This window comes from Stegostoma tigrinum, chromosome 15 (assembly GCF_030684315.1).
Source record: "Stegostoma tigrinum isolate sSteTig4 chromosome 15, sSteTig4.hap1, whole genome shotgun sequence".
Lineage (NCBI taxonomy): Eukaryota > Metazoa > Chordata > Chondrichthyes > Orectolobiformes > Stegostomatidae > Stegostoma > Stegostoma tigrinum.
The window spans coordinates 20796716-20819799 of NC_081368.1; the positions used below are offsets into that span (position 1 = coordinate 20796716).

Consider the following 23084-nt stretch of genomic DNA (forward strand, 5'->3'; position numbering starts at 1 on the left):
TCAGGCTGAGCTCGGCAACACTGCCAAGTGACAGGCATGTCATTTGGCCTTTATGATAATTACACTGGCTGAAATATTGACTGATCTAATGGGATTTAATTGTATTGGGCGGGAAGGATAGGGTAGAAAGTGTAAAGCAAACAGTGACATACCAACTTTAAAAAACATGCTAGGATCCTTGAATCAAATTTCTACAAGTAGCACTGGCTTACACAAATTTAATTCAGTGGTCACTCCCATTATTCGTCTCTTTTACAGTTGGACAATTTCCAATTCTCCCACAACATATTCAATTTACCTGATCCTTGAAGGTAGATTCCCTTCCATTTTCTCAATTTTCACTTACTTTAGTACTTGGGCCACTGTGTTGGGTCCGTACCATTCCCCTACAGATTTACCCTCTCCCACTCCCATCTGAGCTGTAAAGAAAAATAACAGAAAAAAGGTGTGGGAACTCAGTCAAAGCACCTATTAGTATATATCACAATCTTATCCTGGCATAAATCCATTCAGTGAATTCCATGCATTCATCAGTCTTTGCATTTGGGTGGAATCAAAAAAGGTACTACATTGCATACTACCGAAGATCTGATTTTGTGTTAACCATTTGAAAATACCAGAAATAACAAATATATATTCTAAAAATTATAAATATCTTCCAACTGTCACTAAGCTGACCTGACTAGCATTCAAAATTCAGAGTTCCTGCAAATACTTTGAATGACACCCAAACTCAAATTTCCACATTGAGCTGGTTGTAGGGTTGTTACATACACAGCATTTCTATAACATACCCCATGATGACCAGCGCAGGAGAAGGGTGACTGGTTTTCTAATTAATTGTTTGGGCACCAAATTTCAGCAATCCTGAAATACATTTAACTCTGAACAGAACAATAAATATTGACACGAAGCCTCCTAAAAATATTCACAGAACAATATTAATTTGTAACATATTCAAGTGCTTTAAATTCAAATCCTGTTCAGAGGAATAATCCTTTCACTTCTCTCTCATTTTCCTCCTCCATCCCACCCTGTTCACATTGTTACTGTATATCAATCCTCACAGTAGAATGCCAGTCAAGTCAAAGGTATCTGCTCGAATCAAGCACTTAACAGTAGGAATGATATGCAGTCGAGAGCTGCTTCTTACTCCATATGCAATTTGTTTGATGCTTCCCAGCCAGATTAGACGATCACTATGGGAGGAAAATCTGGACTCATCTAGAATTTCATGACTTAATGCTAGTATGACGGTGGTTTGCTCCACCTCATCTAACACTATTCTTCTGTTCATTATTCAATATAATACCACAAGACATAGGAGCAGAAATTAGGTCTTTCAGTCCATCAAGTCTGCTCCACCATTCAATCATGGCTGATACGTTCCTCAACCCCATTCTCCCGCTTTCTCCCCGTAACCTTTGGTCCCCTTGATAATCAAGAACCTATCTATCTCAGTCTTAAATGTACTCAATGACCTGACCTCCAAAGTCTTCTGTGGCAGTGAATTCCATAGATTCACCACTCTCTGGCTGAAGAAGTTTCTCCTCATCTCCAGTTTTTCTGCTGCCTCCGCCTCCATGCTTACTTCTTTGTGAGCCTAACGCTCCCTCTACTGACCCCTTCTCCAGCCTCCAACACACACCCTCCTCTTGGACACCACCCCAAGGTCTCCTACCCTCCCTCGATCTCTTCATCTCCAACTGCCATCGAGACATCAATCGCCTCAACCTCTCCACCCCTCTCACCCACTCCAACCTCTACCCCACGGAACGTGCAACCCTCCACTCCAATCCCAATCTCACCATAAAACCCATGGACAAGAGAGGCGCAGTTGTAGTATAGCGCATTGATCTCTACATCTCCAAGGCCAGATGCTATCTCTCTGACACTTCCTCCTTCCACCCCCTTGATCATGACCCCATCCCCGAACACCAAAACATCATCTCCCAAACCATCCACATCATCACTTCAGGTGACCTCCCACCCAGCGCCTCCAACCTCATCGTTCCCCAACCCTGCACCGCCTGTTTCTATCTCCTTCCTAAAATCCACAAACCTGATTGCCCTGGTCGACCTATTGTCTCTGCCTGCTCCTGCCCCACCGAACTTATCTCTACTTATCTTGCCTTTGGTCCAGCAACTCCCCACCTACATCCGTGACACCACCCATGCTCTCCAACTCCTCCAAAACTTCCGATTCCCTGGTCCCCAACACCTTATCTTTACCATGGACATCCAGTCCCTATACACCAGCATTCCCCATGCAGATAGTCTAAAGGCCACTTCTCCCTGTCCCGCCAGCCCAACCAGACCCCCTCCAGTGACACCCTCATTCACTGAACCAAACTCGTCGTCACCCTCAACAACTTCGCTTTCAATTCCTCCCACTTCTTACAGACAAAGGGGGTGGCTATGGGTACCCGCACGGGCACACGCTATGCCTGCCCCTTTGTCGGTTATGTGGAACAATCCCTCTTCTATAACTACACTGGCCCTAAACCCCACCTCTTCGTCCATTACATCGATGACTGTATCGGTGCCGCCTTGTGCTCCCACGAGAAACTCGAACAGTTCATCCACTTCACCGACACTTTCCATCCCAACCTTAAGTTCACTGGACTATCTCTGACACCTCTCTCCTCTTCCTGGACCTCTGTCTCCATCCCTGGCAACCACCTGGAAATCGTTATCCATTTCAAGCCTACCAACTCCCACAGCTACCTAGAATACACCTCCTCCCACCCACCTTCCTGCAAAATGCCATTCCTTATTCCCAATTCCGTCGCCTCCAACCCATCTACTCCCAGGATGAGGAATTCCACTCCCGCAACATCCCTCTCTCAGTGGTCGAGAACACCCTCAGCCGTGTCTCCTGCATTTCCCGCAACTCATCCCTCCCACCCCATCCCTGCAATAAGAATCAAAACAGAATTCTCCTTGTCCTCACATACCACCCCAGAAACCTCCAGATCCAACGCATCATCCTCTGACACTTGCGCCATCTGCAATCCGACCTCACCACCAAAGACATTTTTCCTTCCCCACCTTTATCTGCCTTCTGGAGTGACCACACTCTCCGTGACTCCCTTGTCCACTCCACACTCCCCACCAGCCCCACCACACCTGGCACTTTTCCCCACAACCACAGGAAGTGCAACAACTGCCCCTACACCTACCCTCTCACCCCCATCCCAGGCCCCAAGAAGATCTTCCACATCAAGCAGATGTTCACCTGTACATCTGCTAATGTGGTATACTCTATCCGCTGTTCTACATGTGGCCTCCTCTACATCGGGGAAACCAAGCAGAGGCTTGGGGATCGCTATGGTCGGATCCTTCCTGAGATATGGTTTCCAAAACTACACGCAATACTCCAAATGTGGCCTGACCAGAGCCTTATAAAGCCACAGTAGTACATTCCTGTTTTTATATTCAAGTCCTCTCAAAATAAATGCCAACATTGTATTTGGGTTCCTGACTACTGACTCAACCTGCAAGTTTACCTGACAAGAATCCTGGACTAGAACTCCCAAGTCTCTCTGTATTTCAGACTTCTGAATTTTCTCCCCATTTAGAAAATAGCCCATGCTTTTATTCTTCTTACCAAAGTACATGGCCTTACACTTTCCTACATTGTACTCCATCTGCCACTTCTTGGTCTGCTCTCCTAACCTGTTCAAATCCTTCTGCAGCCTCCCCACCTCCTCAACGCTACCTGTCCCTCCGCCTATCTTTGTATCAACTGCCAACTTAGCCAGAATGCCCACAGTTCCTTCGTCTGGATCATTAATGTAGAAAGTGAAAAGTTGTGATCCCAACACTGGCCCTTGCGGAACACCACTTGTCACTGGCTGTCACCCTGAGAAGGACCCTTTCATCCTCACACTCTGCTTTCGCCAGACAGCCTTCTATCCATGCCAACAACTTGTCTCTAACATCATGGGCCTTTATCTTACACAGCAGCCTACTGTACAGCACCTTGTCAAGGGCCTACTTTAAGTCCAGGTAGATAACATCCATTTGCTTTCCTTGGTTTATCCTGCTCGTTATTTCCTGAAAGAATTCTAGCAGATTTATGAGGCATGACCTTCTGTTGATGAAACCATGCTGACTTTGCCCTACTTTACCAAACACTTCCAAATATTCAGAAATCTCATCTTTTACAATGGACTCCAAAATCTTAACCATAGCCAAGGTTAGGCTAATTGGCCTGTAATTTTCCATCTTTTGCCTTACTCCTTTTTTAAACATGCGTATCATGTTAGTAATTTTCCAGCCCTCTGGGACCCTCCGTGATTCTAGCAATTCCTGAAAGATCACCACTAACGCTTCCACTATCACTTCAGCTACCTCCTTTCAAACTCTGCTGTGCAGTCAATCCGGTCCAGGTGATTTATCCACCTTCAGGCCAATCAGTTTTACTAGCACCTTCTCCTTGGTCATGGCCACCACACTCAGCTCTGTCGCCTAACTCACTTGAATTTTTGGGAGATTACTCATGTCTTCCACTGTGAAGACTGACGTGAAGTAATTATTCAGTTCCTCAGCCATTTCCTTGTTCCCCACTACTATCCCTCCAGCATCATTTTCCAGTGGTCCAATGTCCACATTTTCCTCTGTTTTGCCCTTTATATATCTAGAGAAACTCCTACAGTCTTCATTTATATTACTGGCTAGCTTACCCTCATATTCAATCTTCTCCCTCCTTATTTCTTTTTTTTGTTGCCCTCCGTTAGCCTTTGTACGCTTTCCAGTCCTCTGGTTTCCCACTGCCATATGCCACATTATATGGTTTCTCTTTTGTTTTTATGCTATTCCTGGCATCCCTAGTCAGCCATGGTTGACTCATCCTCCCTGTACCATGCTTCTTTTTCCTAGGGATGAATCTTTGCTGCGTCTCCTGAATTACTCCCAGAAACTCCTGCCATTGCTGTTCTATTGTGTTTCCTGCTAGGCTCCTCTTCCAGTCAATTCTGTCCAGCTCCTCCCTTATACCTCTGTAGTCACCTTTATTCGTAAATAATACCGTTAACTCCGATTCTATCTTCTCCCTCTCAAATTGCAGAGTAAATTCCATCATCTTATGATCACCGCCTCCTAAGGGTTCCTTTACCTTAAGCTCCCTTACCAAGTCTATTAAACATAGAACAATACAGCGCAGAACACGCCCTTCAGCCCTCGATGTTGTGCTGACGTGTGAACTAATCTAAGCCCATCCCCCTACACTATCCCATCATCATCCATATGCTTATCCAAGGACTGCTTAAATGCCCCTCATGTGGCTGAGTTAACTACATTGGCAGGCAGGGCGTTCCACGCCCTTACCACTCTCTGAGTAAAGAGCCTGCCTCTGACATCTGTCTTAAATCTATCACCCCTCAATTTGCAGCTAGGTCCCCTTGGACAAGCTGACGTCATCATCCTAGGAAAAAGACTCTCACTGTCCACCCTATCTAATCCTCTGATCATCTTGTATATCTCTATTAAATCCCCTCTTAGCCTTCTTCTCTCCAATGAGAACAGACCCAAGTCCCTCAGCCTTTCCTCATAAGACCTTCACTCCAGACCAGGCAACATCCTGGTAAATCTCCTCTGCACCTTTTCCAATGCTTCCACATCCTTCCTGTAATGGGGCGACCAGAACAGTAAGCTCCCTTATCATTTACATCCTTTATTTTTCAAATCAACGACTTCAAAGTGTTTTAAAAATAAAGTATTCTGCATCAACATTCCTCTGTAGCTCAGATGCGCAATGTAATTACCCTTGGCTATAAACACACTCCATGAAAAGCACGACTGGTGTTTTCATATTTATTTTGGGGGTGGAGTAATTGTCCAATACATTTTTACTGACAGTCTTACCCATTTGATGAATTGAGTAACAGCTGTCTTTTCTGTCAAGAAAACACTGCAGAATCCGGTGATACTGCTCAGGCTGCCATTTGCCTTTCTCCCATCGCCAATCTGCAATAATACCATTCAGTTAGCCGACTAAACAAACATACGTAGCCACTCAAAATAATAATTCAAAACAAGATATTTATTGCAAAAAACTACTTGCCAGAGTGGGGTATTACAAGAAAATTTATTTTACGAAATTCTATTGGGTTGATCTTAAATAGAAGGAACTACTGAAGAGTTGCGGAATTCAAGTTAATACAGACAGTTGATCAGATACGATTTTGACTAAAAGGGGTTAATAAGCCACTCAGTGTAAAGCAACTGCCTAATGCCAATGGAAGTGCCATCAGTCATTAACCGGCTGAGTAACTGAAACTGTATTCTGCATCACAATATTTCAGACCATTGTTTCCTACTGTCACATTACTTACAGCTTGAAACAAAATATTCTTTTTTTTTGCAAGAGTTACTGGACAGTCCAAAGACAACAGCATCAGCCTTTAGAATCATTAACTGGGGGAAACTGTGGCTCATCAATCGCCAGATTTTGGACATGCAGTTCGATTTTAAAAAAAATCACAATGGACTGAGTGAACAAGGAAGCAAATGGAGGCAGGGCTGAGAGTCATCAGCGTGCATGTGAAACTTGATCCTGGCATCATGCAGATAACAGAAAGGGAGCCAAGGAAGGATTTGTTGGGGAATCCCATGTTTGCAGTGCAGGGACAGGACAGAATCTGTTGCCAAAAGTTCTCCGATTGTGACTGGATGAATGAAAGTGAAGTTAACTGAGTGTAGCCTTATTGAAATAGATAACAGAGGAAAGGCACCGGAAAATGATGCTGTTGCCTGGAACTGTTGAAAGGACTTTTGAGGGGAATGAATGGGTTTGCAAAGATAGGAGATTTAAAGGGGAATAATAATGACTGTTTAGAAAATAAGAATTTGGGGATCTGAGGAGAGTGGATTATTTGTGTTCTTAACTAACGTGGGGGCCAAGAACAGAAGTCGGCTGGTTAGCATTTATTTGGAGCAGGAGCAAAGTCCGGACTTTGTGGAAAAGGTGAATTGGGAGAGAGTGTGAGGGAAGATGGCAGAGAAAAAAAATGGAGAAAGCCTCAGATTTGAAACTAAGGCACTGGAAATGCAGCACAGGCAGTTGAACAGGTTGTACTTGTCCACGATGAGACCGAGATGTGAGCTCCTTGCACTTATTGTAGATGCTGGTGGATAGGGAAAAATGGAGAAAAGAACCTCGAATTATCTTTACTCAGGAGTTATCTTTATTTTCCGGGACAATTCTGATCACTAATAACACTGGGTGAGGAAATGAACAAGTGGGTTAGTTGTGCATCAAATATACTAAAAGCTAAACCCATGAATTCAAAGGGATAAAGCTGGGATCACATCAGAATCAGAGAGAACAAAAGGCATTTGAAGATGAATACAAGGAAGTAATTGAGCAAATTGAAAGATGCAAAAATATCATGGTGAATGGAGGCCCAAAGGTTTAAATAGAAAAAAAACCTGAAAGTGTAATTATAAGTGACTTGTTGGAAGAAAAGGGAAGATGGAGTTTTCCCTGGCATTTGGAAGGAACTGAAGGAAAACAGCCAAAAGAGGGACATAAGGAAGTAATTAGAGATTGCATTGCACTTTCAAAAGGGGTAGTTGCGAACATCGGCAGGTAATATGCAGAGGGAACTTAAGACAATACAGAAACAAAGTGTAATGAGGGTAGAGAAGGGAAGGTGAATTGAGATGAAGACTAAAATCATGGAAGATTAGCTTTCATGTAGTACAAATGCTGCCGGAGAGAGCATGGAAAATATCTCGATAACAAATTTTAGGTAAGGTTGATAGCAGGAATGGAGGCATGGTAAAGAACAAAGTTTTTTTTAAAAAAGTACAGCTAGGTAAAGTGTTCAAGAGAGAAAATGCCTGGAAAGTAGGGCGAAAAACAAGAATTTGCAATGTGGTGATAAAGGGCAACACCACCAGCAGCTTCAAAACACAATCACCTGCAAGTTATCATTCACGTTACAAATGTCCTGACATAGAAACAGACTATCATTTGTTCACTGTGGCTTAGTAAAAACTGGAATTCCCCAACCACCCCTCAACAGCACTACGCAACTACACAACTCACTTACAATGATTCAAAGCAGCAGCTTACCTTCACCTTTCTCCACACTCCTTAAATAATTTTTAAAAAGGCAAGTGATGTAAAGCATCTTTACGGGGGAGCCAATACATAACCTGCTTCAAATCATGAAGCAAGTTAATGAATTACTCACAGTAAAGTTGTGGACAGCTACCATTCCCTGAGAGTGAACTGTCTGTTTCTGTATCTTCGCTCTAATTAATCAGACCTTCCTGCGAGACAGGATAACCTACTCTAGGCTATTTAAAGTATCTGTGTAAGATGATCTGTCCCTCTGAAGCGTGATGAAAGAGGGAGCTGCTGAGCTTAATTTCACAGAATCAGATTCCCTGCAGTGTGAAAACAGGCCATTTGGCCTAACAAGTCTACACCAGCCCACCGGACAGCATTCCACCCAGACAAACCAAACCCACTCCCACCCCATCCCTGTAACCCTACATTTCCAATGGCAAAGACACCTAACCTAAATATCCCTGAAAACTATGGGTGATTTAGCATGGCCAATCTACCTGATCTGCATATTTCTGGACGGTGGGAGGAAACCGAAGCACCAGGCAGGAAGTCACATAGACATGGGAAGAATGAGCAAACTTCACACTCCAACTGTGGGTGGAATCGAACCGGAGTCTCTGCCACTGTGAGGCAGTGCTGCTAACCACCAAGCCGCTATGCTGCTCCAAATTTAAAATTCCTTACGGCACTGAGGCAATTACCTTACTTCGCGATGCCTCCAAAAGCTACATCCAATCCCAAAGCTGTTTTGTGATGGGGGTTTACATGAAGACTCACCTATCCCCAGGTGTCTGCATATTAATGCTTGTGCCAGGATCATCTGTCCACAGCGCAGCATACATCCCCAGCCAGCATCTGATGAGGGACCAGTTCCTCCTGTTTGAGTAAAAAAATAGAACTCATTACAGCGTCCAGCATCACTAGCCAAGTGTGACCAAGTTGTCACAAACCTGATACATTTGTCTGATAAAACAATCATAAACAGGACCACTTAGTTTTTAATACATAGAACATAAACACAACATAAAAACATAACGTTCGTGATGTATTATTTGAATTTCTAATAGCTGTCGCTTCTAGAAACAGCGAAAATATAAAAAAAAACTTAGTTCATTGAAAAGTTACATGTTTTAACAAAACGCCAGTAACTTGGTAATTTATGCTGAATGCTTTGTTAGAAAATGATTTATATAAACTTGAATATATGTACAACATCATTATATCTCTCAGAACCTCCTCAAAATGTTTTACACAGCATTTTGAGTTTTAGTATCACTTTGAATTGTAATAACTATTCTGTTGTGGACAAACAGACATTTTGCACACACTATGGTCCCACAAACAGAAAATTGAGTGAATGAATGTTCATACTGATTGAAGTACAAATGTTGGTCAGGGGATTGTGTTCATTATCATGGGATGTTTTAAATTCACTTGAACTCCTAGAGCAGGCAGACTGGTCTAAGACGAATCTTTCTTTTGAAGAAACAGTTTAAGCTCCAAACTAAGTCAAATCTTCCATTATTTGAATGTTCCAGCTCAAGGATAATGCTTTTTGATACAGTTTTACAATGGCATTACAGATATTGCAGTCAGATTTGTGGTAATGACAAGGAATCAGACATAACTAGTCACAATGATAGTAATTGATAATAATTTTGGAAATTACTGTTAATACAAGAAATTATCGTGGGTCGTTATTATCAGAACTTACATGGCAAAGCATGCCTCCTCTGTGTGAGTTCAAGATCGAGTTCAATTACAGATACTATAATCATTCTTAATTAAACAAAAATGAACACAATCTGTGGCAGATTAAATAAGTGGCAGGATCTCCATTGAAATATACAGAATTATAGTGAAAAATAAGACAGGACAGATGGTTCTACAATCTACACCTGTGTTTGAGCTCCACACAAGACACACCCCACTTTTCTACATCAACATAATCTTTAATCCTTTGTTCCTCATGAACTTGGCCAGCTTCCTCTTAAAGACAACTATACTGTTTGCCTCAACTATGTCTGTGCCCCAAGATTCCTGAAGAAACAATGAGCACTTGCCAATCATCATGACCTTAGCCATTTTAACTCTAATTTGCATTTTCTAGTTGATTAAAAATAGGTTTGTACATTGCAGTCAATGTTCTTTGGAGGGAACCAGGAAAGATAAAAACAGCCACCCTCACACCCAGCAGACTTAGAGGTTGACAGCACAGGAAAAAACCCTTTGGTCATTAAGGCAAGATATTTTTGTAGCTGGGTTTCCTGTCCCATACGCAAAGAGTTGGCAGGGAATTGATCAGCAATCATAGCAGCCCCAGTCATTTAACACCGTGAGAAGCATTACGTGGCTGGAGCCATGTAACACTCAAGCAGACCTTTCTTTCTCTCTGATGCACGCACACACGCACACTATTTCCAAATTTCTACCAAATATTAAAGTTTTTAAAGGTACTTATCATATCACAGTTTATCTGACTTTAGAAAGCACAAACATAGTTTCTGTACTAAACAAGAATTATTATTTACAAACAATTAGACAATATTTACAAACAATTTACAAGTAAACGCTTTATTATCTGCAATCATTCGATTGATTGTCCACCTAGGAAACTGGGTGTCACTAGTCTTGGGTCTGTTGGTCCTCATGTAGCTGATAAGCCGGATCCTGGAGTCCAATCTCTGACGACACGTTTGGCATGTGTTTTGGGAGGTGGAAGTGATCCTTCGCTTCAGGCTCTTTCACATTCCTTTCTCCAGTTCTTTTCCCTTATCTACTCTTGTAGTCAGGTGTCTCAAAGAGTTGCGTCTCTTCATACAGGAGTATCCTCCAAGCTGGCTTCTTCTGAATGAGGGTCTCCAATGCGTTGACATCTCATGTTGCAATTCTTGAGCGAAGCCTTCAGGGAGTCTTCGAAAGGCTTCCTTGGTCCTTGTCAGATTCAAGCACCTTTCCTGAGCTGAGTGAGGAAAATTTGCTTTGGTAATTGGAACTCAGGCATCCCAAGCTTGTGGCCGACTCAGTGGAGTTGAGTTCAGCTGAATATGGCCTCTATGGTGGTGCTGTTAGCTAACAATGTTGATATTAGTGTGCCTATCCTCCTGAATGATCCAAAGAATCTGTCTCAAACAGCACTGATGGTAATTCTCAAGGGTCTTAAGGTGGCATACGCATACTTAAACCCAAGTATCAGAGCCATTTAAAAGAGTCAAAGATGACTGTGTTATACACAAGGATCTTGTTATCAGCATGGATGTCACATCGAAGGGGCTCATCCCTAAATATCCAAAGATGGAGCTTGCAAATTGGATGCAATGTTAAATCTCCATGTTGATGTCAGCCATAATTGAAAAGTAGTGTCCCAGGTAAGGGAAATGTTTGGGAAGATTAGTCGATTGATCTTAACAGAGGATGAACCAGAACTTAACCTGGCATGAGTCAATAAAGGGTTTGAGTCTCTTGACGCTGAGGCTGAGATCAATTCTTCAGTTTGGTTCCTGAAAGCATTAAGTGAGGCTTGTAGATTCTCTTCAGAGAGGGTAGAAATGACAATGCTATATGCAGACTGAAGTTCCATAAGTGAGATCAGCGACAGTTTTTTCTTGTATCTCAACTGGTTGCAATTGGAAAGTTTCCCATTCAGCTTGTAAACAACGTCCATGACAAAGTGAAGATGGAGTAAAGGATACGGGCAAAGACACATCCCTGCTTGACCTGTGTCTTGACCTCAAAGGAGTGTGTCATAACTACCATTGGTAAGAACTGTCACCAACCTCTTGTTGTGAAGGATGGCGTCGAGATAGAGAATGTTGATGAATTTCACTGAACAGCAAACCTTTAAACAGGATTTCCTTTACTTACTGAGTCAAAAGTCTTGGTCAGATCAATCAAGGACATATAGAGTGGCTGGTGTTGTTTCTGACATTTCTTTTGGAATTGCTGCACAGTGGAATCATGTCCACAGTTTCAGAGTTTAGTCAGAAGCCACACTAGCTTTCAGGAAGCATTGCTCTCTCTTTATCGCACATGCACAGACAAAGAGGGAAAACGGGTTATGGGCAAAGGGAGAACAAAATGGGAAGTCAATTCAGTGGTCTTTGCTTTCCGCTTCCAATATTGAGATGATCCCAGTCATGCCCTTGGTATTGAGCAGTCTTTCTCTGGAAGCTTCCTGTGACTTGTAAGTAGTACTGAGCAATTGATTTTCAGGGAAAAGGTGGCTCAGTGGTTAGCACTGCAGCCTCACAGCACCAGGGACCCGGGTTCGATTCCAGACTCGGGCGACTGTCTGTGTGGAGTTTGCACATTCTCCCAGTGTCTGCGTGGGTTTCCTCTGGGTCCTCCGGTTTCCTCCCACAGTCCAAAGATGTGCAGGTTAGGTGAATTGGCCATGCTAAATTGCCCGTAGTGTTCAGGGATGTGTGGGATGATTCAAGGGGCAGTGTGGACTTGTTGGGCTGAAAAGATCTGTTTCCACACTGTAGGTAATCTAACCTAATCTAATCTCTTTGATTCAAAGGTCACGTCAACTGCTGCAGGAAAGGAACTCATTGTCTCCAAGTTTAAATTGATTTTTTTTTCTGCAGAGAACTGACAGGTTTTGCTGGGGAGAACAATACATCCTTCTAAGATAATAAAATGTGAGGCTGGATGAACACAGCAGGCCCAGCAGCATCTCAGGAGCACAAAAGCTGACGTTTCAGGCCTAGACCCTTCATCGGAGATGGGAATGGGGAGAGGGAACTGGAACAAATAGGGAGAGAGGGGGAGGCAGATCGAAGATGGAGAGAAAAGATAGGTGGAGATCCTTCTGTGTTTTTTTCTCTATGTTGTCTGCTTCCATAAACTTGTTTCCGCTCCTAACCTGCCCAGTTAGCAGACAATCAATCAGCTTCCCCTGTAAACAACTCCGCGGCTCCTGCTAATCTGCACAATTGTAGGAATGCATAGCCACAAGACAGAATTCTTAATAAGTTTTAAACTCCTTGTTGTGAAATTTTTCAGCCATACTTATAAGTCTGTGTTTTTAAGAACAGTTTTCCCTCATTGCATTTCACAGTTCCTAAAAAGTACAAACTTAAAAAGGCATGGTTCAGACAGTGGTCTTAACAGTCAGCTGAATTGGTATAATAAACTGACCGAATCATGAGACTGGGTAGCCATCAATACTGCTGCCCCAATCCTGTCTCTGTGAAAATTGCCTGGAAGCAGGACCATGGCATTAGGCTAACATATCATCCTCTGGTTTTCGTCTAGTCCCATGTCTGCATTCAAATACATGCTGAGCATTGAGTATTCGCTATAAGTCAAAGTTGCCTAAAGATTCTAAATGCTTTGAAGACATCATTCCCATCTAAACAGCAGCATCCTTCTCTTAGGTAGAGAAAATGTTTGGGTTGGAAATGTTACAGATAGGATGGTGTAAAATTGGGAAAAAAATTATATAATTTTAAGCCTCCCTACATTAGAAACATTTCTGGAGAGTTTTGTCCATCCAAGTGGCCAAAGAAAGTATTAGGAAGTTGGATCAGATTCATTCAGTTGGATAGTTGCTAGAGTTGGACAATGTCAAGTTCAAGTCCCTCTCCCAATGCTGAACACATGGCCTCACCTCCAATTTTCATTCCCTATATTTCCTTCTTTGAAGACAATTATGCATCAAGTTTACATGGCAATCATGGTTACATGGCAATCATGGCCTTCAGTACCTCAGTCAAGCAACTATTGTCCTGCATGACCCTTTTCAACAGGTACTGTGGGGTTATTCAATTGAGAGGATTGCCACAATTCAGCATCATCCTGTCCTAATGCCACTTAACCAAATGCATTTAAAACATTTATCTCTTCACTAGGTAATGATCAATAGCAGTCATGTTAGCCAATTCTTTTTACATTCCCTGGTCCAGAGATATCCAAGCCACTACTAATCTTTGCTGAGACCAGATGATCCAGTGTGGCAGTAGAAACTGACAATTCCTGCTGATAAAGCCGAGTGAAGTGACACTGCAATTTAGATGAGCATTGGGAGGCAAAAACAAGCTGTGACAACAGGAGGACGACTATCTGATGCATTGCTGGTTTTTCAGGAAGAATCTCAAGCGCAAGTGTAAAAGTGATAAGATTATCTACAATGGGCATCATTTCCTACACCAGAATGATTAGACTAAAGGACTTGACCAATAGGTGCATATTAAAGATGCTATATAATTGCTGGCTGCTGCGCAGTCTTCAGAAAGGAAGTAGAGAAAAGGGGAGGACAGTAATCCCTTTCACTGAGCCTTTGAATGCCACAACACATTACATGTAGACAATGAGCTCCAGCCAGAATACTCACCTATTGGGGAAAACTTCTTCCTGTAAGTAAACCAAAGTCTTGATCTCACATCCGATAGGAGTTCAGATCTTTCTGTTGAAAGAAAAAAAGAAACATGAGATACTAGATGTCAATGATAAAGCAACACTGCTTTCCAAGTGATGGAGTAGGGGGCAGCAGATTTAAAACAGAGCTGAGGAAGAAAAACATCTCTCAGAGAGTTGTGAATCTGTGGAACTCACTATCCCAGAATGCTGTGGATGCTGGCACACTGAATAAGTTTGAGGAGGAGATAGACAGATTTTTAATTGGTAATAGGTCAAAGAAGTATGGGAAATGGGCAGGAAAGCGGAGTTGAGGCTGTGATAAGATCAGCCATGATTGTATTACATATCAGGGCAGGCTAGCGAGGCTGAATTACTCATTCCTGCTCTTAGTCTTATGTACATTAAATCGAGTAGTTTTACAGGATTCCTGTCAAAAAAAATGGTGCAAAGCCAAGTGAATTCACAAAGGATGAAGGGTCTAGGCCCGAAACGTCAGCTCTCGTGCTCCTGAGATGCTGCTTGGCCTGCTGTGTTCATCCAGCTCCACACTTTGTTATCTTGAATTCACAAACCAATACATTAAGGACTCAGAGAAAAATACTGTACGACCACTTAGCCAAATCTCACACATTTAGTATGGGAGTACAAGTATATTCAGAGATATATAGGAATATAGTGCTAAGGTCACCTGGATATACAAATATTGACCCCACATTTTGATTGATATTACTTTTATTATTCTTTGTAGCTATCTCATCTGTCATTTTGCAATTTAGTGCTGAGAATACTTAAAACTGTTGAGGGAATTTCTGAAGTTAGGAGTTAGAACTACAGATTACACAATAGTGAGCAGTAAAGCATTGGCTGCAACTTTTTACAAAAAATTGTTCTCAGAAGGTGGACATCACAGACCAAGTCACCATTTGTTGCTTGTCCTCGGTTATCCCTTACATAGAAACAGGCATTTATTCATTGTGAACCAACTTCAAATTTCCAGAACTTAAAAAGTAAGGAATTTCCACCAGTCCTGGTGGGATTTCAACTTTCAATCTTTAAATTATTATTCACATCTCCAGATTACCAATCCAGAAACAATACCACAACATCATCTTTTCTAAGTCTAATCACTGCTTAAACAAACTGAAAAATAACTTCAACTATTCTATTGTCACAAAATTTTGATAGAATGAATATGGAAACAAAAAAATGTTGTTTTTGTTTAATCAGTTCCAATGATTTTTTTAAAAAATCATCTATCTACAAATGCTTGCCTTCCATGGTTCAGCAATTTACTTACCTATGTAAACATTTTCTTGATCCTGGTGCCCATATAGAATTATCTAGAGTCCAGAACTCAACAAAACATTTGATGCAACCAAGTCTTTACTGATGGACATTCACCATAAGATTCTCTCTATTCTAATTATCTCCTATCATTCTTCCCTCCCCAGCCCATGCCATGACTTCTAGTTCCTTCTCTGTTAAGCTTAAATGTCATCAATATTACATACCTAATCCATTTCATGTGGCACAATCTCACCATTCGGTGTTGGTAAATTCCTCCCAAAATCTTTATTCAATCTGTCCCGACATGCATGTCATCCTAGCTAATTGTTAAACACAAATGAATGAATCATTCTAAAGCACTGGAAATTTATTTTATGATGATTTGCCATGTTATTTTAGAACTGAACGTTTGGGGAGAAGCTGAAATTACATTTTCTAACTAGAGAGATTTTCCTGCTTCCATATATTCTCACTGCATCTTTAAGAGTTCTTCTAACTCTGATCCACTTACTCCTCCACTTAGAGATGAAATAGGCTTTTAATACTGAATACTTCAAATTGAATCACTATTCATTAAGATTAATCAATTCCCACGATTCATCTTCTAGCTTTTGGTCCTAATTCAGAGAGTAAGAGATTTTCCTCAAATCTTGAGCAATAACAAAAGGACATTCAATTATCTCATGGTTGTGTGAAATTGCTATCATGGAAAATTACGCATTTAACAAGAACCACTGCTTAACAATGTAGTGTGCAGTACTTTGTAAGTGTGTAGTAAAATGCCAGATTAATAATAGCATTATCATCAAGTTTCACCAAAGGTTATAGTTAGCTTCTAACTTTCCCAGTTTATGACTACAGTCCAATGTGCAGATGATAACTCTGCAACTGAATGAAAAGCATATTTCATGTAGGACAGTTCAGAAATATCACACCTACATTGCTAATATTATCTTTCCATTTAAATTACTGATCAACTTGCTGCACATTTCTGGCATTTTCTGGTTTTATTTAATCTCTCCACGTCGTTTGCTGATTTCAGAACAAAAATACTGCATTGTTTTTACAGACACTGCATTGAATTTTTTTAGAACAAAGAGACCAAACAGCACTACAGCACAGAAACAAGCCTTTCACCCTACCAAGTCTGTGTTGGCACATGGCACCTTTCCAAATTGAAAACCTTTTGCCTCTAAACTGTCCATATCCCTTTATTCCCTGCCTATTCATGTGTCTGTCAAGATGGTTCTCAAACATTTGGAGAGGATTGATGAGGACAGAGCAATGGACATGATCTGTATGGGCATCATTAAGGTGTTAACCAACGTTCCTCATAGTATACTAATGAGCAAGGTTAAACAGAATACAGGGAGATCCACCAATTGGATACAGAACTGGCTCAAAAGGTAGAAGACAGAGGGTGGTGGTGAAGGGTTACTATTGTATCTGCTTCTACCACCTCGTCTGGCAATACATTCCTGCATCTCCAAACTTGCATTTTATGTGTCCTTTAAACATCCCCCTCCCCCTTAAACCTAGGTTCCCTAGTAAATGACATTTCTATCCTGGAAAAAGACTCTGACTATCTGTTCTATCCATGCTTCTCGTAAGTTTGTAAACATCTACCAGCTCATCCCTCAGCCTCTGACGTTCAGATGAAAACAAACTCAGTTTGTCCAATCTCTCCTCAGAGCTCATACTGTCCAGACTTGGTAAACCTCTGCTGTATGCACTCCAAAGGCTTCACACCCTTCTGGTCCTGTGGCAACCAGAACTATAAATGATATTCCAAATGTGGCCACTAAAGTTCTATGCTGTTTCAACATGACTTGCAATTTTTATACTCTATGCCCTGACCAATGAAGGCAAGGATGGTATGTGCCTTGTTGACCACCTTATCCACTTGCCTTCTCAGTGTCAGAAGGCAAGACCTGCATGCTTAAATCCCCTTCTATGTCAATACTGCTACAGGTTCTGCCATTGAGTATATACCTCCCTCTAGCATTTGATCTTCCAAAATGTATCACCTCGCATTTGTCTACATTAAATTCTGTTTGCCATTTCTCTGCCCAAATTTTCAGCTTACATGCAGCCAGCTACATCCTCAAAAGAGAGGTACAGCACAGGAACAGGCCCTTTGACCCTCCAAGCCTGTGCCAATCATCATGACCTAACTAAACTAAAAAACAAACCTACTGCCCTTATTTGTTCTGTATCCCTCTATTCTCTCCCTATTCATGTAACCATCCAGGACCCTCTTAAATGTTGCAAACATGCCTGCTTCCTCCACTTGTTCTTGCAGTGCCTTCCAGGCTCCTACCACTCTCTGTGTGAAAAACCTTTCCCTTCTCAGCTTGAACCTGTGTCCCCTTGTAATTAAAACTTCAACCCTGTGAAAAAGCCTCTGACGGTCCACCCTAAGCCTCATTTTTGTAGATCTGTCAGGTCTCCTCACAGCGGCTGTCTTTCCAGTGGAAACAATCTTAGTTTTTTTAAACTTTTCCTCATAGCCAATGCCTTCGAGACGACAGAACATTCCAATGAACCTTCTCTGCACTCTCTCCAAAGCTTCCACATGCTGCTGATAATGTGGTGACCAAAAACTGCCACATAATCCTAAATGCAGTCTAACAAAGGTTTTATAAAGTTGCAGTCCTCCTCACTACCCAAAATTCCCCCTAACTTTGTGTGGTCTGTAAATGTACTAATCAGACCACTGACACTCTCTTCCAAATCATTTAAGTTTCGTACAAACAGAGAGTCCTAGCATGATGCTTGCGGAACAATACTGTCACAGAGCTCCAGTCAGAAAAACATCCTTCCACTCTGTCTTCTATGACAAAACCAGATGTATCCAGCTTACCAGCTCACTACAGATCCCATGTGACCCATCATAACGGCCTTCCATGCTAAAGTCCATGTAGACAACATACTCTGCCCTCATCAATCATCCTCATTAGTTCCTCAAAAATTCAATCGACACATTAAGGTGAAAAAATCCCTGCAACCTGAACAGGTGTGCCCTAAAAATCTGGGGGAAGCTAGAGAAGTGATTTCTGGGCTCATTGCTGAGAAATGTGTATCAGCAATAACCACAGGTAAGGTGCCAGAAGACTGGAGGTTGGCTAACATGGTGCCACTATTTAAGAAAGGTGGTAAGGACAAGCCAGAGAACTACAGACCAGTCAGCCTGGCATCAGTGGTGGGCAAGTTGTTGGAGGGAATCCTGAGGGACAGGATTTACATGTATTTGGAAAGGCAAGGACTGACGAGAGGCAGTCAATATGGCTTTGTGTGTGGGAAGTCATGTCTCACTAACTTGATTGAGTTTTTGAAGAAGTCCTGAAGAGGACTGATGAGGATACTGCAATGGACATGATCCTATATGACATCAGTAAGGTTCCACATGATATACTGATTAGCATGGTTAAATTGAATACTGGGAGAACTACCATTTGGATACAGTACTGACTCAAAAGGTAGAAGACAAAGTATATGGTGAAGGTAACGAAATGTGAAGCTGGATGAACACAGCAGGCCCAGCAGCATCTCAGGAGCACAAAAGCTGACGTTTCGGGCCTAGACCCTTCATCAGAGAGGGGGATGGGGTGAGGGTTCTGAAATAAATAGGAGATTTTGAAGCTGGTGAAGTCCACATTGATACCATTGGTCTGCAGGGTTCCCAAGCGGAATATGAGTTGCTGTTCCTGCAACCTTCGGGTGGCATCATTGTGGCACTGCAGGAGGCCCATGATGGACATGTCATCTAAAGAATGGGAGGGGGAGTTAAAATGGTTTGCGACTGGGAGGTGCAGTTGTTTATTGCGAACCGAGCGGAGGTGTTCTGCAAAGCGGTCCCCAAGCCTCCGCTTGGTTTCCCCAATGTAGAGGGAGCCGCACCGGGTACAGTGGATGCAGTATACCACATTGGCAGATGTGCAGGTGAACCTCTGCTTAATGTGGAAAGTCATCTTGGGGCCTGGGATAGAGGTGAGGGAGGAGGTGTGGGGGCAAGTGTAGCATTTCCTGCGGTTGCAGGGGAAGGTGCCGGGTGTGGTGGGGTTGGAGGGCAGTGTGGAGCGAACAAGGGAGTCACGGAGAGAGTGGTCTCTCCGGAAAGCAGTCAGGGGTGGGGATGGAAAAATGTCTTGGGTGGTGGGGTCGGATTGTAGATGGCGGAAGTGTCGGATGATGATGCGTTGTATCCGGAGGTTGGTGGGGTGGTGTGTGAGAACGAGGGGGATCCTCTTTGGGCGGTTATGGCGGGGGCGGGGTGGGAGGGATGTGTTGCGGGAAATGCGGGAGACGCGGTCAAGGGCGTTCTCGACCACTGTGGGGGGAAAAGTTGCGGTCCTTGAAGAACGTGGACATCTGGGATGTGCAGAGTGGAATGCCTCATCGTGGGAGCAGATGCTGCGGAGGCGGAGGAATTGGGAATCTCTCCTTCCCAAAATCCACAAACCTGCCTGCCCTGGTCGACCCATCGTCTCAGCCTGCTCCTGCCCCACCGAACTCATCTCCACCTATCTGAACTCCATTTTCTCCCCCTTTGGTCCAGGAACTCCCTACCTACGTCCGTGACACCACCCACGTCCTCCAGGACTTCCTATTCCCTAGCCCCCAACACCTCATTTTCACCATGGACGTCCAGTCCCTATACACCTGCATTCCGCATGCAGATGGCCTCAAGGCCCTCCGCTTCTTCCTGTCCCGCAGGCCCGACCAGTCCCCCTCCACTGACACCCTCATCCGCCTAGGCGAACTTTTCTTCACCCTCGACGACTTCTCTTTCGATTCCTCCCACTTCCTACAGACTAAAGGGGTGGCCATGGGCACCCGCATGTGCCCCAGCTATGCCTGCCTCTTTGTAGGTTACGTGGAACAGTCCCTCTTCCGCACCTACACAGGTCCCAAACCCCACCTCTTCCTCCGTTACATTGATGACTGTATCGGCGCCGCCTCTTGCTCCCCACAGGAGCTCGAACAGTTCATCCACTTCACGAACACCTTCCACCCCAACCTTCAGTTCACCTGGTCCATCTCCAGCACATCCCTCACCTTCCTGGATCTCTCAGTCTCCATCTCAGGCAAACAGCTTGTAACTGATGTCCATTTCAAGCCCACCGACTCCCACAGCTACCTAGAATACATCTCCTCCCACCCACCCTCCTGCAACAATTCCATCCCCTATTCCCAATTCCTCTGCCTTCACCCCATCCCCCTCTCTGATGAAGGGTCTAGGCCCGAAACGTCAGCTTTTGTGCTCCTGAGATGCTGCTGGGCCTGCTGTGTTCATCCAGCCTCACATTTCGTTATCTTGGATTCTCCAGCATCTGCAGTTCCCATTATCACGTATATGGTGAAGGGTTGCTTTTCAGTCCAGAGGCCTGTGACTAGTGGTGTGCCACAAGGATCAGTGCTGGGTCCACTGCTTTTTGTGATTTATATAAACTATTTGGATGTGAACACTGGAAGTATGGATAGTAAGTTTGCAAATGACACCATAATTGGAGGTGTAGCAGACAGCAAAGAAGGGTACTTCAGAGTACAAGACCTGATGGGCCAATGGGCCAAGGAGTGGCTGATGGAGTTTAATTTAGATAAATGTGAAGCGCTGCATTTTGGCAATCAAATCAGAGCAGGACTGATGCACTTAATGGTAAGGTACTGGGGAGTACTGCTGAACAAAAAGCCTTTGGAATGCAATTTCATAATTCCTTAGAAGTGGAGTCCCAGGTAGACAGGATAGAAAAAAGCCGTTTGGTATGCTTATCTTTACTAGTCAGTGCACTGAGTATAAGACTTGGGAGGTCATGTTGCAGCTGTGCAGGATAGACCACTTTTGGAATATTGTGTGCGTTCTGGTCACCTTGCTTTAGGAAGGATGTTGTGAAACTTGGAAGTGTTCAGAAAGGATTTACAAGGACGTTACCAGGGTTGGAGGTTTGAGCAATAGGGAGAGGCTGAATAGGCTGGAGCTATTTTCCCTGGAGCTTCAGATGCTGAGGAGTTAGCTTATAGAGGTTTATAAAATCATGAGGTACATGGATAAGATGAATAGTCAAGGTCTTTTCCCTGGGATGGGGGCTGGTGAGGGGAGTCCAAAACTAGAGGGAATAGATTTCAGGTGAGAGGGGAAAGATTTAAAAGGGATCTAGCAGGCAACTTTTTCACACAGAGGGTGGTGTGTGTATGGAATGAGGTGCCAGAGGGAATGGCGGAGGGTGGCACAATTGCAACATTTAAAAGGCATCTCGATGGGTATATGAATAAGAGGAGTTTCCAGGGATCAGGGTGAAAAGTTGGTAAATGGGACTATATTACTTTAAGATATCTTGTCCGCATGGACAAGTCGGACTAAAGGGTCTCTTTCCATGCTGCACAGCTCAATGATTAAGTTTGCAAGATACGACTCCTGCTGGACAAAGCCACGCTGCCTGTGGCTAGGAAGTCAAAGTTTTTCCAATTGTGAAGAAATACTGTCTGTAAGAATCTTCTCCAATAATTTCCTGCATTATCCCTTTTGTTCTGTTTAAGCAAAGTCTCAACACTGGCTATTCTCCAGTCCTCTGGTACTTCGCCTGTGACTAAAGAGGACACAGGATGAAGAAGTTGTTATTTGTACCCGATTTGGATGAACTCTTTCCTTCGCTGTTAATTTCTTCCTTTTCTAAAAGTACACAATTACAGGGAGAATTCTCATTGAATTGCATACTGTCAATCACTCACACACTGTATTCTGACATCCAAATTTGTGTGTCAGGTATATTTTTTGCTCTCCATGTGCCTAGACTGAACAACCAGTTTGACATGCAACTTGAACCTGGAACAACTGTACCTAGCATAGCACTATGTCTGAACAGGGAGCCAGTATACTCGCTTTATTTACTACATTAATCCCACCTGTTTTTAAGTGATACTGTTTTCCCAGAATCCAAGTAGGCTCTTCAGTGTCTGGAAAGTCTTCGAGTAAATCAGAGAAGCCAGGTATTTGATTTTCACACTTGGCCAGAACTGTAGCAACACGAAAAAAGAGAGACAGCACAGTAAAGAATTCTTCCTAAACAACGACGTAAGTACATTTCTGTACCAACCATTCAGAACATTCCGATTTAACTAACCAAGATGTTTTATAGAAGTTGGCATCAGTAAAAGTGGCCAAAGAGCTGCCAAATTGTTTTAATCCATCAGGATCACCAATATTTTTTAGGGACGGGAACCTGCTCTCTTAGCCTATTCTATATGTGACCTGAAGTATACACCAACATCTGACTTATGACTATTCTGTTAAGTTCCTGAGCAAGCTAATCAGTTGTATTAAATTTCAGTTATTTCAGAAAACAACTAAGGA

The 23084-nt window shown here is 43.0% G+C and overlaps 1 protein-coding gene across 2 annotated transcripts in view; it reads right to left on the reverse strand.

Annotated features, from left to right (window-relative positions):
- atg4a (autophagy related 4A, cysteine peptidase) overlaps positions 1–23084 on the reverse strand; it is a 51241-nt gene that overhangs the window by 26466 nt on the left and 1691 nt on the right. Inside the window, exons 1-5 of one of the 2 annotated variants that reach the window (XM_048544952.2) lie at positions 22637–22743; positions 14421–14488; positions 8861–8959; positions 5869–5970; positions 347–419 (exon numbers count right to left, since the gene is read on the reverse strand). In XM_048544952.2, coding sequence (XP_048400909.1) covers positions 347–419; positions 5869–5970; positions 8861–8921 — 236 coding nt within the window. In that variant the 5' untranslated portion in view covers positions 8922–8959; positions 14421–14488; positions 22637–22743. Of the gene's footprint in view, positions 1–346; positions 420–5868; positions 5971–8860; positions 8960–14420; positions 14493–22636; positions 22748–23084 lie in introns of those variants that run through there. The other variant, XM_048544951.2, reaches the window with a different exon arrangement.